Raw genomic sequence first — 24227 nt, 5'->3', positions numbered from 1 at the left:
GACTGAGTGGGTCAAATTATTGTCTCCCAGCTTTCCCCTGGGGATGCAAGGCATTCCAACTTCTCCAGGAGCAACCAAGGAAATGGGTTCTCTACTGCCTGTCTAGGAGCACCAATGGGACTGGACACTATAGATATTTGGGGGCCACTAAGAAGGGTCATTCAGACTAGCATAAAGATTTTGGAAGTTCAAAGAAGCTCTGGCCAAATTGGCTGGTGAAGGTCTTTTATAAAAGGCTGATCCATAGGACTGGGAGAGGTAGCTTTTTTTTCTAACATGTAGATACAAACAAAAAGAGTCATAGAAAATGAAGAAAAAGGAAAATATAAGTCGAACAAAGGATCAAGTTAAAACTTCAAAAACTGATGTTAGTGAAATGGAAATACATTAAATTTCTCACAGAATTCAAAACAACCATCATGGAAATGCACAACAAGTTCAGGAAAACAATTTGTGAAAAAAGTAGGAGTTTCAATAAAGAGGCTGAAACTTCAAAAAAGAAAAAAAAAACAAATCAAAATAGGGATCAGATCAGCATTGTGGTACAGAAGGCTAAGCTGCCACCTGTGATGCTGGCATCTCACACTGGAGTGCTGATTCAACTCCCAGCTGATCTGCTTCTGATCCAGCTCACTGCTAATGCATCTGGAAAAGCAGTTGAAGATAGTTCAAATACTTGAGCCCCAGCCAACCACATGGGAGACCTGGATGGAGTTCTAGGTTCCTGTCTGTAGTCTGGCCATCCCTGGCCATTGTGGCCCTTTGGGGGGAGTGAACCAGTGGATAGAAGTGCGTGTGCTCTCTCTCTCTCTTTTCTCCCTCTTCCCCTCCCTCCCTTCCCCTCTCCCTCTGTGTATGTGTGTGTGTGTGTATGCCTGCATCTCTATCACTGTCTTCAAATAAATAAATCTTAAAAAAAGAAAAAAAAAGGGAGTCCTCCAAGATGGCAGAATAGGGAGGGCATGCACTAATAGTCTGGGAAAGAAAGTTTAATAAAAGTGGAGATACTGTAGTTTCAGGGAAGAGTTAGGGAAAAAATTGTAGAGGAAACTTCCGGAACTAGTGGGACATGGTGGACCTACGTGGAGGGCACGGACGCCCAGGACTCAAGACCCTAGCCGCCAAGTCTACACACCAGCGCTGGAAAGGGATATGAGGTGAAACATCAGTAGTCCGAGACACTGGCGAGAAAGTGGCAGAAGAGCCAAGAGGGAACAAGGCTTGAAGCTCACCAGGCTAACCAGAGGAGAGAAAAATAAATAAATAAATAAATAAATGGGACTGGTACGGACACAATTCTCTCTCTCCAGGCGAGCAAGAAAAAGAACAGGTGCAATTTTGGACATACATAAAAGCTGAGTCACCTCAGGGCTGCGCCCGCCCTCACCCAAGCAGAAAAACCTGACTCTGCTGGGGAGAAATAACAGGAGGTTAAGACCTAGTGAATGTGTGGAACTTAGTTCTGAACTGAGACTGTGAAAAAAAAAAAAAACTGAGGGTGTGTGAGAGAACTCATGGAGTGCCTGAAACGTGAGTACTTGGTGGGAGATGCCACAAACTCGGTAACCCTGGCATCCCAATGGGAGATTGCAGGGGAATTTGAGCTTGCACTGAGGACTGCACAGATCCTTTGTGTGGTCCTTGGGACAGACCTTACGAATATTATACCTACAGGGGCCAGTACTCAGACACTGACTACCTTCAAGGAGAATAGCTCAGCTGTGCAGAATTACTTCTCTTCTGAATAAAAAGAGAGAGAGAGAGAGAGAGAGAGAGAATTTTCCACCCCAAACCTGGCTGTGTGTCACCTTTGGCACACCCTTAACCCTGAAGAACTGAACAGAGCTCTCTGGCCACATCCATCACAAGCCTCTAAGGATCCACCAAAAGCAGACAGTCCACTTAATCTAGGGACATAGTATACCAAGAAAAGCCACCATAGCGAGGGAAAAAAAAAAAAGAAACCGAAGAATATCTCCACAATGCCAAGCAACAAACGCAAAAACTGAGAAAACAAGAACAAGTATGACATTATGACACCCCCAAATGAACATGACACTCCAATTCAAGATTATGAAGATGAAGAGATAGAAGAAATGCAAGAAATGGATTTCAAAAAATTTATGATAAGAACATTTAGAAGTTCTCAAAAACAAATTCTTGAACTATAGAAATCCTTACTAGACAGGATAGAAAATCTCTCTCGTGAAAATGAAATCTTAAGGAGGAACCAAAATGAAATGAAACAACTAGCAGAACATGATATTGTGATACTGAAGAGAAATAAAAATGAAATGAAGAATTCAATAGGTCAAATGACAAACACATTTGAGAGCCTTAAAAACAGAATCAGTGAAGCAGAAGAGAGAATATCGGACTTAGAAGACAGAGCACAGGAAAGTATACAGTCAAACTAAAGAAAAGTAGAGGAAATTAGAAAGCTAAAAAATATTGTCGGGAATCTACAGGATACTATTAAAAAACCCAACATTCGGGTTGTAGGAGTTCCTGAAAGCATGGAGAGAGAGAAAGGATTAGAAGGCCTTTTTAGTGAGATACTTGCAATACCAATGAAAATACCAAAGACATTCTTCTCAGATCTGGAAAAAATGATGCTGAAATTCATATGGAGACACAGAAGACCTCGAATAGCGAAAGCACTCTTGTACAACAAAAACAAAGCCGGAGGCATCACAATACCAGATTTCAGGACATACTACAGGGCAGTTGTTATCAAAACAGCATGGTACTGGTACAGAAACAGATGGATAGACCAATGGAACAGAATAGAAACACCAGGAAATCAATCCAAACATCTACAGCCAACTTATATTTGATCAAGGATCCAAAACTAATCTCTGGAATAAGGACAGTCTATTCAATAAATGGTGCTGGGAAAATTGGATTTCCACGTGCAGAAGCATGAAGCAAGACCCCTATCTTTCACCTTACACAAAAATTCATGATTGCTCTACTGCAAAAGCGGTTGTCCGTTTGAGGGGCTGTGGGGTGCGTAGCGGGCGTTCAGGGCCTGGCCGCGGGAAAATTAAAAAAAAAAAATTCACTCAACATGTATTAAAGACCTAAATCTATGACCCGACACCATCAAATTATTAGAGAGCATTGGAGAAACCCTGCAAGATATAGATACAGGCAAAGACTTCTTGGAAAAGACCCCGGAGGCACAGGCAGTCAAAGCCAAAATTAAATTTGGGATTGCATCAAATTGAGAAGTTTCTGTACTTCAAAAGAAACAGTCAGGAAAGTGAAGAGGGAACCGACAGAATGGGAAAAAATATTTGCAAACTATACTACAGATAAAGGGTTGATAACCAGAATCTACAAAGAAATCAAGAAAACCCACAACAACAAAACAAACAACCCACTTAAGAGATGGGCCGAGGACATCAATAGACATTTTTCAAAAGAGGAAATCCAAATGGCCAACAGACACATCAAAAAATGCTCAAGATCACTAGCCATCAGGGAAATGCAAATCAAAACTACATTGAGGTTTCACCTCACCCTGGTGAAAATAGCTCACATTCAGAAATCTACCAACAACAGATGCTGGAGAGGATGTGGGGGAAAGGGGACACTAACCCACTGTTGGTGGGAATGCAAACTGGTTAAGCCACTATGGAAGTCAGTCTGGAGATTCCTCAGAAACCTGAATATAACCCTACCATACAACCCAGCCATCCCACTCCTTGGAGTCTACCCAAAGGAAATTAAATTGGCAAACAAAAAAGCCATCTGCACATTAATGTTTATTGCAGCTCAATTCACAATAGCTAAGACCTGGAACCAACCCAAATGCCCATCAACAGTAGACTGGATAAAGAAATTATGGGACATGTACTCCATAGAATACTATACAGCAGTAAGAAACAATGAAACCCGGTCATTTGCAACAAGATGGAGGAATCTGGAAGACATCATGCTGAGTGAATTAAGCCAGTCCCAAAGGGACAAATATATGTTTTCCCTGATCGGCAACAACTAACTGAGCACTAAAGGGGAAACCTGTTGAAGTGATATGGACACTATTAGAAACAGTGACTTAATCAGCTCTTGTCCTGACTGTTGATGTACAATGTAATACTTTATCCATTTTAGTATTTTTTTGTCCTAGTACTATTGGTTGAACTCTGTAATTAATACACAATTATTCTTAGGTGTTTAAATTTTAACTGAAAAGTGATCCCTGTTAGGAATTTGGAAAACATTATGCTGAGTGAAATAAGCCAATCCCAAAGGGACATATATCCTATGTTCTTCCTGATCGGTGACAACTCACCGAGCACCAAAAAGGAAACCTGTTAAAGTGAAATGAACACTATGAGAAACAGTGACTTGATCAGCCCTTGCCCTGACTGTAGATGAACAACTTAATACGTTATCCCTCTTAGTATTTTTGTGTTTGTTTGTTCTACTTAATACTTTTGGTTGAATACTATAATCAATACACAGTTATTATTAAGTGTTGAAACTTAACTGAAAAGTGATCGCTGTTAAATATAAGAGTGGGAATAAGAGAGGGAAGAGATGTGCAATTTGGGACATGTTCAACCTGACTTGCCCCAAACGGTAGAGTTAGAAACATACCTGGGGATTCCAATTCAATCCCACTAAGGTGGCATGTACCAATGCCATCTCACTAGTCCAAGTGATCAATTTCTGTTCACAATTAACCATAATGATAGGACTAAGAGCCAAAGGGATCACATAAACAAGACTAGTAGCTGTAAATACTAACGGATAGAATAAAAAAGGGAGAGAACAATTCAACATGGGAAGCGAGATACACAGCAGACTCATAGAAGGGCAGATGTCCTAAACAGCACTCTGGCCTCAGAATCAGCCCTTAAGGTATGTGGATCTGGCTGAAAAGCCCATAAGAGTATTTTAGGCATGGAAAGCCAAGATACTCTGGCAAAAAAAAAAAAATGACCGAAATGAAAGGTCTCCGTGAGAGAGATCCCAGTGGAAAGAACAGGTCATCAAAGAAGGAGGTACCTTTCTCTGAAGGGAGGAGAGAACTTCCACTTTGACTATGACCTTGTCTAAATATGATCAGAGTCGACGAACTCAAAATGCTTCCATAGCCTTGGCAACTCGTGACAAGAGCCTAGGGTGATTACTGATGCCATAAACAAGAGTGTCAATTTGTTAAGTCAACAACAGGAGTCACTGTGTACTTGCTCCTCATGTAGGATCTCTGTCCTTAATGTGCTGTACATTGTGATTTAATGCTATAACTAGTACTCAAACAGTATTTTTCACTTTGTGTTTCTATGTGGGTGCAAACTGTTGAAATCTTTACTTAATATATGCTAAACTGATCTTCTTTACATAAAGAGAATTGAAAATGAAAAAAAAAAGGATAGAACAAGATAAGCCATGATAAGAAAGAAAAAAAGAAAGCAGGAAAAGCTGGATTTATATAAAATAAAATAGATTTTAAATAAAATGTAGTAAAAAGAGACTAGGAAGGCCATTATGTAATGACAAATGGTTTATTTCAGCAAGAGGAAATAACACTTGAAAAATCATATGTACCTGGGGCCAGCGCTGTGGCATAGCAGGTAAAGCTGCCAGCTGCAATACTGGCATCTCATATGGGTACCAGTTCAAGTTCCAGCTGCTCCACTTCCAACCCAGCTCTCTGCTATGGCCTGGGAAAGCAGGAGAAGATGGCCCAAGTCCTTGGGCCCCTGCACATGCTCTGGATACCGGGAAGAAACTCTTGGCTTCGGATTGCCACAGCTCTGGCTGTTGTGGCCATCTGCAGTGTGAGCCAGCGGATGGAAGACCTCCCTCCCCCCAACCCTCTCTCTGTCTCTGCCTCTCAGTAACACTGCCATTCAAATAAATAAATAAATCTCTAAAAAAAAATTGTATGCATCCAATACTGGAGTAGCCATACACATAAAGCAGATATCAATAGACCTAAAGGGAGAGACAGACTCTAATAAAAAAACAGTAGGGGACATTAACACCCCACTTTCAGAAACGAACAGATCATCTCACAGAGTTCAATATCATCCTAGAACAAATGGACCTAAGAGACATCTACAGAACTTTCCATCCTACACCTGCAAAATATATATTCTTCTCAAAAGCACACAGGAACATTTTCCAGGATACATCACATACCTGGTCACAAAACAGGTCTCAACAAATTAAAAAAAAAAAAAACAAACGGAAATCATATCAAGTATCTTTTTGGCAACAATTCAAGAGAAGTGTATAAACTATACAAACATGTGGAAATTAAACTTACTCCTGAACAACTGATGATCAAGGAAGAAATCAAGAAGGAAACCAAAAAATTTCTTGAAATTATTGAAAATGGGAATACAACATACCAATAGTTCATGGGATACAACAAAAGCAATATCAACAGTTAAGTTTACAGCAATCAATGCCTGCATTAAACAAATGAAACAAACCAAAAAATCCATTTCACATTGCTTACATGTATTAAAACATCACATTATACCTCATAACTATATACAATTATAATTGATAAATTAAAATACTGATAAAAGAGGTAAATGTATAGTGATAAATATTACATTAAAAAAGAAAAATTATCCCAAGTCAACAGCATAACCTTACATCTCAAGGAACTAGGAAAAGAACAAACTGGCCCAAAGTTAACAAAACATTAAATATTAAATGTAAGAGAATAAATAAATGTAATAGAGAATAAAAAAATCAAATAATCTGAGATAGCTCTTTTTAAAATAAAGATGAGCAAACTTGACAAAACTCTTTAGCTAAACTATGGGAGTCAAATATAACCATAAATGAGAAAGAATCCATTACAATTCATGCCATATAAATAAAAAGAATTATAAAGATTAGTACAGGTTAAACACCCCTATTTAGTAACTTTGAGCGGCCTGCATTGTGGTGCAGCAGGTTAAGCTGCTGCCTGAGACACAGGCATTCTACAAAGGTGCTGGTGTGAGTCCCAGCTGTCCAACTTCTCATCCAGCTTCCTGCTAATGTGCCCGGTAAAGTGCTTAGACCTCTGCTGGTTTCAGCATGGCCTAGCCCTGGTCATTGCAGGCCTTTGGGGAGTGTACCAGCAGATGGAAGATCCTGTCATTCATTCATTCATTCATTCATTCATTCATTTTCTCTCTTTCTCTTTCCCCTCTCCTGTCAATTCTACCTTCCAAATAAATATTTTTTAAATGAAAGATTGAAATCTAAAATGCTCTAAAATCTGCTTTACTCAAAAGCTTTGGATTTTGAAGCATTTTGGATTTCAGATTAGAAATGCTCAACCAGTAATTGTAAGGAAATACTCCAAAACCTGAAATTGAAATCCTTCTGGTCCCAAACCTTTTGAATAAGGGATACTCCACCTATACAATTTTATGCCAACAAACTGAACAACCTAGAAGAAACGGATAAATTTCTAGAAACATAGCCCACTGGGTCATAAAGAAATACAAATAATGAATAAGGATAGTGAATCAGGAATCAAAAACCTTCAAACAAAGAAAAGCCCAGGACAAGTGGCTCCACTGGAGAATTCTCCCAAACATTTAAATAGGAATTAATGTTAATACTTCAAAAAATTGGAGAACAAGACATGTTTCCAAACTCCCTTTACAAGGCCACCATCACCTCCCCACCAAATCAAATAAGGATATCACAAGGAAAGAAAATTACAGGTCATATCTCTAATGAACACAGATACAAAAGTCTTCAAACAAATACTAGCAAAGTCAATTCAACAGCAAATTAAAAGGATTCTATATCATGATAAGCAGAATTCATCACTGGATATCAAGATGGCTCAATATATGCAAATTAATGTGATATACCACATTAATAGAATAAAGGGTAAAAATCACAGTATCTCAATAGATGCAGGGAAAGCATTTGAGAAAATTCACTACCCTTTTTAAAAAAAGATTTATTTATTTATCTGAAAGGCAGTTACACACAGAGAGAAGGAGAGGCAGAGAGAGAGAGAGGGAGCGGTCTTCCATCTGTTGGTTCACTCCCCTATTGGCTACAATCTGAAGCCAGGAGCCAGGAGCTTCTTCTGGGTCTATCACATGGGTGCAGGGGCCCAAGGACTTGGGCCATCTTCTACTGCTTTCCCAGGCCATAGCAGAGAGCTGGATCGGAAGTGGGGCAGCTGGGACTTGAACTGGTGCCCATATGGGATGCTGGCACTGCAGGTGGTGGCTTTACCTGCTATGCCACAGTGGCAGCTCCTTAATATCCTTTCATAATAATAATGATTTAGGGGCCGGCGCCGTGGCTCACTTGGTTAATCCTCTGCCTGCAGCGCCAGCATCCCATGTGGGTGCCGGGTTCTAATCCCGGTTACTCCTCTTCCAGTCCAGCTCTCTGCTGTGGCCCGGGAAGGCAGTGGAGGATGGCCCAAGTGCTTGGGCCCCTGCACCTGCATGGGAGACCAGGAAGAGGCACCTGGCTCCTGGCTTCGGATCGGCACAGCGCCGGCCATGGCGGCCGTTTGGAGAGTGAACCAATGGAAGGAAGACCTTTCTTTCTGCCTCTCTTTCTCATTGTCTATAACTCTGTCAAATAAAAAAAAATAAGCAAACAAACAAACAAACAAAAAACAATTTAGGTACAGAGGGAATTTATGAGGCAGGTTTTTGGCCTACCCCTAGTGGTTAAGACACCAGTTAGGATGCCTGCATCCCATATCAGAGTGTCTGGGTTTGAGTTCTAGTTCCACTTCCCATTCTAGCTTCCTGTTAATTGCACACCTGTGGAGGCAGAAGATGGCTCAAGTACTTGGGTCTCTGTCATCCATGTATGAAAACTGGATTGAGCTCCCAGTGCCCAGCTTTGGCCTGACTCAGCCCCAACTGTTGTGAACATTTAGGGAGCAAAACAGCAGCTGGGAGATATTTTGTCTCTCTGTCCTTCATATAAAGTGAAATTAAATAGTAAAGAAAAAGGGAGCCCAGAAGCAAATTATTCCATATCTGGTAATTTTTTTTCATTTTATTTGAAAGGAAGACAGAAAGATCTTCCATCCACTAGCTCAATTCCCAAAGCCTACAGCAACTAATGTTGGGCCAGGCCAAAGCTAGGAGCTAAGAACTCAATCCAGGTCTCCCACATAGGTGGCAGGAACTCAAGTACTTCAGCCATCATCTGCTGCCTTCAAAGGTGTTCATTAGCAGGAAGCTGGATCACAAGTGCAGGAGCCAGTATCAAACCTAGCTATCTGGCCAGCGCCACGGCTCAATAGGCTAATCCTCTGCCTGCGGCGCCGGCACACCGGGTTCTAGTCCAGGTTGGGGTGCCAGATTCTGTCCCGGTTGCTCCTCTTCCAGTCCAGCTCTCTGCTGTGGCCCAGGAAGGCAGTGGAGGATGTCCCAGGTCCTTGGGCCCTGCACCCTCATGGGAGACCAGGAAGAAGCACCTGGCTCCTGGCTTCGGATCAGCGCGGTGCACCTGCTGTAGCGGCCACTGGGGAGTGAACCAATGGAAAAGGAAGACCTTTTCTCTCTCTCTGTCTACTCTGCTTGTCAAAAAAAAAAAAAAGAAAAAAAAGAAAAAAAAATCCTAGCTATCCACATATCCAATACGTGTGTGGCTGAAGCAGTGACATAACCACCATGACAAATACCTGCCCCCCAGTGAAATGATTTTTGATAAGGGTGCTAAGACAATTCAGTGGAGGAGAGGATAGTCTTTTGAACAAATGTTGCTGGGGAAACTTGATATCCACATGCAAAAGAATGAAATTGGGTCTTTAACTTATAAACAGCAATTAAAATATACTCATGCATAAGAGCAAACATTATAAAACTCTTAACAGAAACTACAGGGTAAAAGTTTTATGACAATGAATTTAGCAAGGATTTAATGGATAAGACACCAAAAAGACAGGCAACAAAATAAAAATAGATAAATAGATATCATACTCTTGTAATTACTGACTTCTGGAACACAAGAGCCAAATTTGTTCATTACAAATTACCCAGTCTGTGGTATTCTGCTATAGCAACATAAATTGAAATGAGTCAAGACCTGAACTGGGAATCTAATGAAAATGGGACTTCCCAACTATATAGAATGTATGTGGCACAGATCAAGCTCTATCTAACAGGGATCATAAACAATTGACTACCATAGACAGATCTCACTTAAGTGTGGAACGAAGGAATGACCCTCAAAGGAGGCTTTGGACCTCAGTCCACATACACTTTGTTGATGTGGATTTTTATGGCTTTTAGGGTTGCCCAGCATATATTAGACTTCATAAAGAGTCTGGGCAGACAATCAATGGAAAATGTTAGCCAAGGCCAAAGATCTCCTCCATCAGCTAGAGATGTTGAAGTGGGCTTATCAGGCAACAGGTGGTGTGAAGCATGATGACTTGGCATGTCCAGAGTAGACTAAATGGAGTCATGAGTCTGCCCAGTTGTTTTTCAGGAAGACTCCTGACAAGTCTAAGTCCTCTTTTCTGACACTAATAGATAATGGTAAAATAATTTAAGATATCATAGCTGTCCTGGATTTAAAAGAAACTCATTAAAGACAAACTAAAGTGTTCCTTGTTAATTCTACAAACAATATACCATCTGCTTAAACAAAAATTATTATCAACAGTGATCCCAGTATCCCTCAAGGCCCAGCAAACCATCTACAGCCAGGCCCCTGCTTCAGTGTGGACCCTGACATGAACAAGAGAGGTTATACTAGATATTAAAGAATAAGGGGGAACCAAATTTGATGACCTCTGGTCAGCGGAACAATTACAATGCTTACTAAGGTTATATTACAATCTGCAGCAAGTGTTTAAAGACAGCTTCTCTTTCAAAGCCTGCCCTTGATCCCCTCCAATAGTAGGGACCTGGCAGTTGTAGAAGCCAGCAACTTCCAGTAAATAGTTGTGCTTTTACCATATTAACTGTAGTTTTGCTCTAAACAATGGGTGCCCAAATCTCCCTAATGCCAGGAATCATCCATGCTCTAAAGGCATCCCTTTACCCCAACCCTATCCTCTTGACTTAAGAGGAAGACTATTTAAAGGAATAATTACCCATTTCATTATTAAAACTGGCTCAGCTCTGCTAAAATATTTCATCCTGGTTGTATCACTTGAGACTACCTTTTTTTTCCCCAATTATTTGAATGAACTTCAGTGAGCAAGTCATCTAAGGAAAAAATTTCAGACTTTTCAGCATTTGGTGGATACCACCTTGTGAGAAACAATTAATCTTTGCTTACTGGTGTAGTTGATAAATATGGCACAGTACTAAGGCTAGATGACTTAAAGAAGGGTTATCAATTCCTATCATCTCACCTTTCAATTCTTTGGTATGGACTGTGCATAAAATCACTACTTATAAATGGGAGCTAACAATAGACTGTAGTGAGTTAAATAAGGTTATACCCTTTTTCTGAGGACCTCTACCAGGTATCATTAATTTAATGAATGCCATTCAAAACAATATCATATGGAGTTTATAGACTTGCCTAACATTCTGTTCAGTAAATATTCTGCAGAAGGGTCAACTATAATGTCTTCACCTTTGCAGGTCAAGAGTATAATTTTCCTAGTTGCCTATGACATACTTAAATAACCCTATGACTGCACATGTGCTTTGCAGATATGATCTAGATGCCTGGTCCACATTCCCATCAGAAATTTGTGTTTGGCATTATGATAGTGACATCTTCTTCACCACATCTGACCAAAAAAGTGTCTTATAGATCATCACAACTACGAGCAAACATTTCTATAAGAAGGGATGGTGTTTAGTCCATTTGTAACAGAATACTACAGACTGGGTGGCTTACAAACAATGGATATTTATTTGTCTAGCTCTGCAGGCTAAAGGTCTAAGCTCAAGGTGCCAGCAGATTCAGTATCTATTAAAGGTTCTCTTCTTGGTTTATAGGTGACTATCTTTTACTGCATTCTCACAGGGCAGAAGAGGGAAGCAAGCTCTCAGGGTCTCTTTTCTAAGGGTACAAATATTATTAGCAGAATGTTCATGACCTAATCACCTATCTCCCAAGTCTAAGCCCTACCTCATAGTGCCATCACATTAAGGTTTAGGATTTCAACATCAATTTGGAGGGACATAAAATCATTCAGACAAACAATTATATTACATAAAGCACAAGACTTTTCACGGTCTGTTAAATTTTCAGACTACTTTTGGAATCAGAAGGTGAACTATTCTCAATCTGGTAAAACATAAGCTCTTACTGTTCCAGGTTCAAATAATGGCAATATTTGAATTAAGCCTTAAAAAAGAGTGAAATTCTGGCACTGCTGTTGTGGCATAGCATGTCAAATGGCCGCCTGAGATGCTGACATCCCATATAGGTGCTGGTTCAAGTGAACTAGGAGATGGAAGGTCTGTCTCTTCCTCTCTAAAACTATGCCTTTTGAGTAAATAAATAAATCTTAAAAAAAAAGATGAGTGAAGTTCTGATACATGTTACAATGTGAATGGACCCTGAAAGCATGCTAAGTGAAATAGGCCCAACAGAAAAAAACAAATATTGTATGCTTCTTCCTATATGAGTTACTTAAAATAGGCAAAGTCATAGGAAGAGGGTATAATGGAGACTGCCAGAGGATAGAGGAAAGGGGATGTAGAGCTACTTTGCTTTGGGTATAGTGTTTGTTTATAATGACAAGAGTTCTAGAGATGGATAATGGTGACAAAAGCATGTTGTGAATGGCACTGAATTATACACTTAAAATGGTAAATTGTGTTATTTATTTTACAAACAACCAAAAAAAAATTAACCACCATGGGGCCAAGGGATAGATCATTACGTAAATGAGCCAAACATGGCCTGTAAAAAAAAAAAAGACTCCAAGCTGCTGCTGGCCTTCAGAGCTCTATAGTTGGTGCTTCCTATAAACATCTAGACATGTCAACCATCTCTGCCCCATGAGTTTTCTTGACTATATCCCTTTCTGGATGGTGCCCCCTATCTTGCAAGGCAGAGTTGAGATAGTCTCATGTTATGAAGGATTTCTCCCATGTGCAAAGCTGTCAAAGCACCACCCAAAGCTCTTTGAATGCTAAAGTCATCTCATGGCATTTTATCAGACATGAAATTCTTCAATGTCACTAATAGTCCCACAATGTATGAGAATTTTGGCTTTTCAGGACCCTCACCAGCATTTGGTGTTGTCACTATTTATGTATTTTAGCTGTTCTCACATGTGTATCCTGATAACAGATTGAGACTTTAATCCACATTCTCCTATTAGCTAATAATGTTGAAGATATTTTCATGTGCTTATTTGTCATTTATGTATCTTCTTCAGGGAAATATTTATCAATGACTTTTGCCCATCTTTTAACTGAATTTCTTTTTCAAATGAATGTTATTTATTCTAGTCTGTTATTGGATATGTGATTTGAAGTATCTTCTCCTGGTCCATAATTTATCTTTCATCCTCTGCAGAAAGGCTTTCATAGAGAAAGTCTGTAATTTATTTGATGTCTAATTTATCAATCTTTCTTTTTACAGATCATTCTTTTAGTATCAAGTAGCATGCAGAAAGTTTCCAAAAATTTGGGTTTCTTTGAAAAGATTCATAGTTTTAACACTTAACATTTAAATCTGTGATCCATTTTGTATTACATTTTGCATAAAATATAAGGAATAGGTCAGTTAATTTGGAGTGGGGGGGTGGTAGTCAATGGATTGCCTTGGTATCATTTGTTGAAAAGGCTATCCTTCCCCCATTGGATTGCTCTGCAATCAGGACATATTTATATGGGCCTAGTTTTAGATTTTCTATCCTATTCTATTGAGCTACCTGTCTCTCTCTCCATCAACATCGGAGACTTGATTACCACCGTTTGAAACTGGGTAGTGATTTTTTGTTTATAATTCGTTTTCAAAAATGTCTTAGCTAGTCTAGTTCCTTTGCCTTTACATAATAAGCTTCAGATTTTGTAGACATCTTCAAAAACATTTTGCTTGGATTTTGATATGGAATGTATAACTGCATATCAATTTGGGGAGAACTGACTGCTTTACTATGCTTAGATTTCCAATCCATGAATATGCAATCTATCTCCATTTATTAAATCTTTAGATTTCTTTCATAAGCATTTTGAAGTTGTTGGGACACGTCTTGTACATGTTACCATTAGGGCCTCTCTTGAAGTATTTTTTGAGTGATTACAAATGATATTTCAGTTTTTACTTTGTTTTCTATGTTGATTTTATATTCTGTGACTATAAAGAACTCACCAATTAGTTAGAATATTTTTCTTTACAGATTCTTTGGAATTTACTAAACAGATTATCATGTTATATACAAAGAGATAATTTTTTCCCTTTCCCATCTATATGTCTTTTATTTCTTTTTCCTCTTGTAATCCCCTGGCTAGGACCTCCCATATTATGCTGAGTAAGATGGTAAAAGTTAATATCCTTGCATTTTCCTTCAATCTTAGCCATAGAAGAATTCTGTCTTTCAAGTACAGGGGGATGTCTGTATCTGCGCATTCTACATCAGTGCATATTTGCATTTTAGATTTTAGAATATTTGTACAAAAATTATATCTGTACTGAACATGTAAATTTTTTGTAGCTTTCCCCTAAACAACAAACTACAACAAATATTTACTTAGCATTTATATTGTATTAGAACACTAAAGGTGATCCAGAGATGATTTAAAGTATATAGTAGGATGTGCATAGGCTACATGCAAATGTCATTTTACGTAAGACTTAAGCATCTGCAGATTTTTAAATTATGAATTAAAGTACCTTAATAGTTATAGGGCTATTTCAAATTTTTCTATTTCATGTTGCATGAGTTATGGTAGTTTGTTCTTTTTAAGGAATTGGTCCATCTCATCTAAGGTACCAAATTCATGAACATATATAATTGTTCTTTGGCTTATGTCAGGGTGACATCCTGATAAACCCATTCTAAGTTTAAAATATCAAAACCGGCCGGCGCCGTGGCTCACTAGGCTAATCCTCCGCCTCGCGGCGCCGGCACACCGGGTTCTAGTCCCGGTCGGGGCACCGATCCTGTCCCGGTTGCCCCTCTTCCAGGCCAGCTCTCTGCTGTGGCCAGGGAGTGCAGTGGAGGATGGCCCAAGTACTTGGACCCTGCACCCCGTGGGAGACCAGGATTAAACACCTGGTTCCTGCCATCGGATCAGTGCGCTGCGCCGGCCGCAGCGCGCCAGCAGCGGCGGCCATTGGAGGGTGAACCAACGGCAAAAGGAAGACCTTTCTCTCTGTCTCTCTCACTGTCCACTCTGCCTGTCAAAAAGTAAAAAAAAAAAAAAAAAGACCAACAGAGGTCTGCTTCCTTATATAAAAAAAAATATATCAAAACCAAAAGTGCATTATATATACCTAAGCACTGAATGTAATAACTTAGTAACAAAATACACTGAAGAATATTGGTTGTTCACCCTTGTAATCACATGGTTGACTAGGAGCTGTGCCTCACTGCTAACCCCTCAGTATCACAGAGTATCATATCATATATATCACTAGCTCAGAAAAAGATAACAATTCAAAAAAGTTGAAGTATGACTGCTACTGAATGTGTATCACTTTTGCACCAAAGGTAAAATAATTGTCAGTTGAACCCTGGTAATTCAGGACTGTCTGCAGTTGTTCATAATAGCTTTTTATTAATCCTCTTTTGATGTCTGCAGTGACACTCTCTGCTTCATTTCAGACACACCTTATTTGTATATTCTGTTTCCTCACTGTTGGTCTTTGTTCTCTTTATTCTTTCTTTCCTACCTGTTTTGGGTTTTTCTTTTCCTTTTATAGCTTGATGGCTCAGCTCAGAACACTTAATGCAATAAATTTCCCTCTCACTGCATCCCACAAATTTTGAAATGCTGTATTTTAATTTATATCAATGTATTTTTCCCCTTGAGACTTTATTTGAAACAAGAATTTTAAAGAATCTTGTTTAATTTCTAAGTGTTTGTAGATTTTCCTGTTATCTCTGTTTTCAATTTCTTGTTTGACTCAATTGTCAGAGAACACATTTTATATAACTTCAGTTTTTTAAAAACATTGTTAGCTTTAATGGCTCAGGACATAATCTATCTTGGTATACAATCCATTCATGTTTGGAAACAATACGCATTTTTCTGTTGTTGAGTGGACTATTATTATATAAATGTGGATTACATCTTGCTAATTGTGGAGTTCTTCTATGTCATTGCTGATTTACTGTAATTGTTCTATCAACTGCTGAGAAAGGACTGTTTCCAAGAATAATTATAGGTATGTGAAGAAACACTGATAAAAGAACATTAAGTAAAAATCTATAATTATGCTGCTTGCTTTCAATCCAGCTCCCTGCTAATGTACCTGGATAAACAGCAGAAGCTGGTCCAAGTACTTGGGCCCCTGCCACACCATGTGAGAGACCCAAGATAAGAGTTCCCAGTTCTCGGCTTTGCCCCGGCCATTGCGGCCATTTGGGGAGTGAATCAGCAGCTGGAAGGTGTCTCTGTCTGTTTCTCTCCTTCTCTCTTACTTCCCTCTCTCCCTTACTTCTTCTATCTCTCACTGCACCTTTCAAATAAATAAATCTTTTTTCAAAAGACAATAGTGATAAAATGATCAATTCAAGAACAATACCAACCTAAAACATATATACACCAAACAACATTTTTAAAAACACATAGTTAGGGGTCGGTGTTGTGGTGTAGTGGGCTAAGCCTCCGCCTGCAGCGTCAGCATCATATGGGTGCTGGTTCTCATCCAGGCAGCTCCTCTTCCCATCCAGCTCCTTGCTGATGTGCCTCAGAAAGCAGCAGCAGATGGCCCAAGTGGTTGGGCCACTGCATCAGACCCAGAAGAAGCTCCTGGCGCCTGGCTTTGATTTGGCTCAGCTCCGGCTGTTGCAGCCACTTGGGGAGTGAACCAGCAAAATGGAAGACCTCTCCCTCTGCCTTCCAAATAAATAAATAAATCTCTAAAAAAGGGGGAGGGGGGTTTCCTTTTGTTTTGACTACCTAGAAATTTTCTTCAAGCAGGTGTGGCCTCCTGGATGATATTTGCTGAAAGTATAAAAGGCAAATAGGATAGCAGGACAAGCAGCAGACAGAATAAAAAGCCTGAGAAGGAAGAGGTTGAGAGAGGAGATGCATGGGAAAAGCTCCTGTGCATACCAGGGAATGTGAAAGGCCAGGTACATGCTCAGGCTTATATACTCTATAAAGATTTCACAAAACTCTAAGCGTTCACCTGTGGCTAACTTTTAGGCTCTACACAAGCAGGATGTGAAGGCTAAGGCAGAACATAATATAAAGGATCAATGATTAAGAATTGATAAAGTGTATACCAACACAGAGAAAATCTGCAAAGACTAAGACAATAATTTATTTATCTGCATTTGAGGAAATATCTATTAGTAGCTAATAGACAAAAGAATTCAGTGATTACCTATGATACAGTATACAATCTTTACAAAATAATTTAGAAACATTAAAGAGAGGTGATACTCTGGTTTCTATACTTTAATATTCAATCTATCCAATTCTTAACAACAAAAATTATGAGTCACTAGAAAAGTACAAAATAGGCCAGTGCTATGGCACAGTGGGTTAAACCACCACTTGTGATGTTGGCATCCCATATCCATCGATTGGTTTGAGTCCCGGCTGCTCTACCTCCAATCCAGCTCCCTGATAATACACCTGGGAAAGCATCGGATGATAGTCCAAGTACTTGGGCCCCTGCCACCCACATGGGAGACTTGGATGAAGTTCTAGATTCCTGACTTCGGCCAGGACCAGCCCTGGCTATTGCAGCCTTTTGGGGAGTGAATCAGTGGCTGGACAATTTCTTTATTTTTTTAAAGATTTATTTTATTTATTTGAAAGTACAGAGTTAAAGTGAGAGGTGGAGACAGAGAGAGAGAGAGGTCTTCCATATGCTGGTTCACTCCCCAGATGGCCACAACGGCCGGAACTGCGCCTATCCAAAGCCAGTAGCTTCTTCTGGGTCTCCTAAGCAGGTGCAGGGGCCCAAGGCCATAGCAGAGAGCTGGATGGGAAGAGGAGCAGCCAGGACTAGAACCAGCACCCTTATGGGATGCCGGCGCTTCAGGCCAGGGCGTTAACCCGCTGTGCCACAGCACCGGCCCCTGGACAATTTCTTTGTCTTTCCCCCTCAGTCACTCTGCCTTTCAAATAAATAAAAATAAAAATCTCAAAAAAAGGAAATATACAGTACCTGAAACTGACAAAATAATGATATTGAGACTGTCAATAAAAAAGAAGGTAAAATACAAAAAAATCATGGGCCATTTATAGGAAAAAAGAGAAATTAACAGAAACTGTCCATTATGAAGTCCAAATTTTGGTTTTAATAGTCAAATAAATCAACTGTTTTAAAAATTCTAAACCGAAGAAAATCATAGCCAATTAACTAAAGGAAACCAGGAGGACAGCATCTGACCAAATAAAATTAATAAAGAGATAAAAATTACAAAAAGGAACCAAATATAAATTCTTGAGATAAAAAGTACAATAAATGAAAAGAAATTACAAGACATGTTTGATAATATATCTAAAAAGTTAGAAGAACAAATTAATGAATCTGAAGATAGCTCCACTGAGATTACCCAATTGGGGGAAAAAAGAAAGAACAATGATGAAAAGGTCCTAAAGGGCCTGTGGTAGACTATCAAACAAAATTGGAGTCCCAGAAATACACATAATTAGAGTCCCAGAAAAACACAAGTGATAGAAAGATGTAGACAAAGAAATCAATACATAAAGGCAGAAGACATGCTGATTTTGAAAATACATATGAATCTACATGTTTAAAAAGCTTAATGTAACAATTTAAAACTTAAATTTAAATATCTTTTCCTTTGATTATTGAGTATAGATAGTCCTTGCCTACTTTTCTGCTGGACTATGGTCTTTTTACTTTTGATTCGTTGAACTCTTTATTTAGTGGGGCCAATAAGCCTTTGACCATAATTTAAGTTAAAAATACATTATATTGGGGCCGGTACTGTGGTACAGTGGGTAAAGCCACTGCCACCCCATATGGGTGTTAGTTTGAGTCCTGACTGCTCCACTTCCAATCCAACTCCCTGCTAATGTGTCTGGGAGAGCAAAGGAAGATGGCCCAAGGGCTTGGGTCCCTGCACCCACATGCGAGACCCAGAAGAAGCTTCTAGCTTCAGATTGGCCCAGCTCCAGCAGTTGCAGCCATTTGGTGAGTGAACCAATGGATGGAGGAGCTCTCTGTCTCTACTTCTCTGTCTCTCTCTCTCTCTAACTCTGTATTTCAAATAAATATATCTTTAAACGTACATTATCCCCAAAAATGTATTTTTTTTTCAAAAGCTCAGTCAACTAACTCCAAGTTGGATAAACTCAGAGGTCCGTTTTGAGACATATTATAATTTGTCAACAGACAAAACAGAGAATCTTGAAAGCAAAAAGATCAAAGTTCACTGATTACATAGAAGGGATCCTCAATAAAATCAATCAACAATTTCTTATTGGAAACCATGGAGGCCAGAAGGCAATGGGATAGCATATTTAAAGAGCTAAATAAAAAAGTCAATGAAGAATATACCTGGGTGAACTACCCTTCACAACTGAGGAGATATTAAGACATTCCCAAACAAACAAGAGCTCAAGGAGTTCATCACTAGTATATCTGCCCTATAAGAAAGACTAAAAGATATCCTTCAGGCTTAAATGAATGTATGTTAGACAGTAACTGAGGCCATATTAAAAAAAAACACACACACCAGTACAGTACCAGATACTTAATTAAGTAATAGAGGATACTTAATTAAGTAATATAGAGAGAAATGTATAAAAACCATAATTATAGGTATATATTAGTGGATTCACAACATATGAGATGCAATTTGTGACAACAACATAGAGGGGGGGCTGGTGCCGTGGCTTAACAGGCTAATCCTCCACCTTGCGGCGCCGGCACACTGGGTTCTAGTCCTGGTCGAGGCGCCAGATTCTATCCCGGTTGCCCCTCTTCCAGGCCAGCTCTCTGCTATGGCCCGGGAAGGCAGTGGAGGGTGGCCCAAGTCCTTGGGCCCTGCACCCGCATGGGAGACCAGAAACGCCTGGCTCCTGCCTTCGGATCAGCGAGATGCGCTGGCCGCAGTGGCCATTGGAGGGTGAACCAACAGCAAAAAGGAAGACCTTTCTCTATCTCTCTCTCTCACTATCCACTCTGCCTGTCAAAAAACAAAAAAAAAAAAAAACAAAAAAACAAAACAAAAAAACAAAACAAAACAACAAAAAAACAACAACATAGAGAGGATGGAGCTATATAGGAGCAGAGTTTTTGTTTACTACTGAAGCAAAACTGGTATACATTTAAATTAGATACTAAGAAAGTAAATAAAAATATAGAAAGGAGGAAAGTAGAAGATAATCAAAATGATACACTAGAAAAAATCAATTTAACAGGAAGAAAATAATAGTGGAGACATTAAGGAATAAAAAGTTATATGATTTATAGAAAACAGCAAAAAGGTAGAAGTCATTATCAGCAATAAGTCCATTTAAAAGATTTGGTGAATAGATAAAAAGATATGGATTTTTAAAAAATATACCAAGGAAACATAATCCAATTATATACTATCTTTAAGAGGTTTTAGTCAAAGTAAAAAAAAAGGTGAATATACAAAGGAAGATAATCTATGCAAATAGTAACCAAAATGAAACTGATGTGGCTAAATTAATAAAATAGAACTGAAGTAAAAAAAATTTTTCTGGGCTGGCGCTGTGGTGTAGTAGATAAAGCCGTCACCTGCAGTGCTGTCATCCCATACAGGCATCGGTTCAAATCCTAGCTGCTCCACTTCTGATACAGCTCTCTACTGTGGCCTGGGAAAGCAGCTGAAGATGGCCCAAGTCCTTGGGCCCCTGCACCTGCGTGGGAGACCTGGAAGAAGCTCCTGGCTTTGAATCAGCGTGGCTCCAGCCATTGTAGTCAACTGGGGAGTGAACCAGCAGATGGAAGACCTCTCTCTCTCTCTGCCTCTCTTCTTTCTGTGTTACTCTGACTTTCAAATAAATAAATAAATATTTTAAAAAATAAAAATTTCATTACACAAAAAAGACATTATGATTCATAAGAGCCAATCTATCAAGAATATATAATTATAAACACCTGCATCTAACAACAGTCTAAAATACATTGAGTAAAAATTTACAGAATCAAAGGGAAAAATCAACAGTTATACAGTGATAGCTAGAGACTTCAATATCTCATTTTTATAACAGACAGAACTAGGTAGAAGATTATTAAGAAAACAGAGTACTTGACGTAAGGAGAAAGAGAACATGCCATGTAATAGCAGAATACATATTTTCTCAAATGACACACATTCACAGAACACATCTTATTCTCTAAGTCAGAACACATGTTAGGCCACAGAAAAAGTCTAAATAAATTTTAAAAGATGAAAATGATACAAAGGTTTTTCTCTGATCACAATGAATGAAATAAAAAATAAATAACAGAAGAAAACCAGGAACAATTTCAATATGTAGTAATTAAACAACATACCTTTTTTGAGAGGCAGAGACAGACAGAAAAAAAACGCCCTCATCTGCTGGTTCACTACTCAAGTGCCCACAATGGCAGAAGAGGCTGAAGTTGGGAAATGGGAATTCAACTAAATGGGAATTCAGCTAACCCATATGGGTGGCAAGAACTGAACTACTTGAACCATCACCACTGTCTTGTAGGGTCCACATTAGTAGGAAATTGGAGTCAGGAAGCACAGCTCAGGGTAACAGCCAAGTATTCCAATATGGGATATGGGTATCTTAACTGAAGTCTTAACCACTAGGCCAGCTACCTGCCCCCAAGCAACCCTTCATTTTTAAACAGTGTTGTTCTTTTAAACAGAAATTTAAAAACCAAACTCTTCCCTTGGTGATAGCTTCCTGGAAGGCAACAGATAATGGCTCAAATACTTGGGTCCCTGCCAACCATGTGGGAGACTTGAATTGAGTTCTTGGCTTGTGGCTTCAGCCTGGCCCAGCCCCAAATGTTGATTGAGGACATTTGGGTAGTCAACAAGTGGATAGGAGATCTCGGACATACAATCTTTAACACACACACTCTTTCTTTCTCTCCCTTTTAAATAAAATAAAATAAATAATAATAAAAAACTACAAAAATAAGATCAAATTAAACTCAAAGCTAGCATCAGGGAGGAAATGAAGATTGGAATATTGCTTAGAAAAACAATAGAATCAACAAAAATTGGCTCTTTGATGTCTCTTTGTTTTTGTTCCTTAAAACTGCTTTAGATATTCAAGACCTCTTGTGTTTCTATTTGAATTTTAGCATCAAGCATCATTTTTTCTAGATCTGAGAAGAATGCCGTTGGTATTTTGATTTGGGATCACACTGAATCTATAAATTGCTTTTGGGAGAATGGACATTTTGATGTCATTAATTCTTCCAATCCACGACCATGGAAGATTTTTCCATTTTTTAGTGTCTTTTTCTATTTTTTTCTTTAATGCTTTGTAATCTTCATCACAGAGATTTTTTATCTCCTTGGTTAAATTTATTGCAAGGTATTTAAAATTTTTGTAGCCACTGTGAATGGGACTGATCTTACAACTTACTTCTCAGCTATGGCATTGTCTGTGTATACAAAGGTTATGGATTTTTGTATGTTGATTTTAAATCCGGCAATTTTTCCAAACTCTCTTATGAGTTCCAATTGTCTTTTAGTGGGTTCTTTTGGTTCCCCTATATATAGAATCATGTCATTTATAAACAGGAATAATTTAACTTCCTCCTTTCCAATTTGTATCCCTTTGGTTACTTTTTCTTACCTAATGGATCTGGCTAAAACTTCCAGGACTATGTTGAATAGCAATGGTGAAATTGGGCATCCTGTCTGGCTCTGGATCTTAATGGAAATGCTTTCAACTTTTCCCCATTCAATATGATGGGTTTTTCATATATTACCTTGATTGTGTTGGGGAATATTCCTTCTATATCCAATGTGTTTAAGGTTTTTATCATGAAAGGATGTTGTATTATATTGAATGCTTTCTCGGCATCTATTGAGATAATCATATGTTTTTTATTCTTCAATTTGTTAATGTGATATATATACCATGACCAAGTGGGATTTACTCCAGGAAAGCAAGGGCAAATTAACACATGAAAATCAAATATATCATAATATCAGAATTAATGAAAAAATACACAATCATCTCAATCTGTGCAGAAAGAATATTTGACAAAATCTAACAGTTTTTCTCATAAAAACACTCAAAAACTAGAAACAGAAGGGAATGTTCTAAGCATAACAGCAGACAGTTGTGAAAAACTTCCAGCTAACATCACATTCAATGGTGAAAGACTGAAAAATTTTCCCAATACTGTATATATATACTTATTGTCACGGGTATTGGACAAGAAAATAAAAGGTATCCAAACTTTAAAGGAAGAAGTAAAACTATCTCTATTCAGAAAAGGCATGGTCTTTTATAAATAAAATCCTAAAGAATGTACAAAATAAGACTTTTTTAGCCAATATATGCTGTATTCAGTTTTGTCTTATTCTCATTCATTTGTTGTCAATAAGCACTTTAGCCTGCAAAGCTTTATAAAAATATACCAAATAGCTGCATTCTCTGCTTCTCTTTTCTTTTCTGGGGAAAGAGACATGAAAGAAGAGGAAGATACAGAGGAAGACTAAAGGAACGAAATAACCTGCATCCTGAGTGGTTGTACTGATGCAAATTGACTACTATTTCTTAATTATTGCCCAAAGTAACTAATAATGAACCCCTGAAAACCAAAAGGAGTCGAGCTCTTGTTTTCAGAGGTAGCAAGGAATGGGAGATGTGGGGACCTAGAGTCCTGCTCCATAGCCAGGCTTGTACAGATGGTGGCAGCTATCCAAGGATAGTGAAGGCATCTGAGGCTCTGGAGCCTGCTGTAAGAATGCGTGAACAGCTTAGGAACTTACTGAATGTTGTAGGGTACAGTACTGGGATTGAGTACCCCATACATAGTGAAGCCTTTATATAGAGGATTCTTGAAGTCTGGTTTCCTCTGAACCAAGAAAGGCCACACAGAATGTGTTTTCTCATGGACTCTGTTAGAAAAAAAAAAGTCAAAATTGTTAGTAGTAAGTAATCTTTTTTTTAAACTTTTATTTAATGAATATAAATTTCCAAAGTACAGCTTATGGA

At 38.7% G+C, this 24227-nt stretch overlaps 1 protein-coding gene across 2 annotated transcripts in view; it reads right to left on the bottom strand.

Moving 5' to 3' along the window:
- The window catches only part of MTMR8 (myotubularin related protein 8), a 125298-nt gene that overhangs the window by 10280 nt on the left and 90791 nt on the right, over positions 1–24227 (bottom strand). For both annotated transcript variants that reach the window (XM_062183579.1, XM_062183580.1), the window contains exon 12: positions 24002–24130. In XM_062183579.1, the coding sequence (XP_062039563.1) occupies positions 24002–24130 (129 nt within the window). The remainder of the gene's footprint in view (positions 1–24001; positions 24131–24227) is intronic.

This window comes from Lepus europaeus, chromosome X, assembly GCF_033115175.1.
Source record: "Lepus europaeus isolate LE1 chromosome X, mLepTim1.pri, whole genome shotgun sequence".
NCBI lineage: Eukaryota > Metazoa > Chordata > Mammalia > Lagomorpha > Leporidae > Lepus > Lepus europaeus.
The sequence above is the reverse complement of the archived record's forward strand: the minus strand, read 5'-3'. Positions and strand labels throughout refer to the sequence as shown.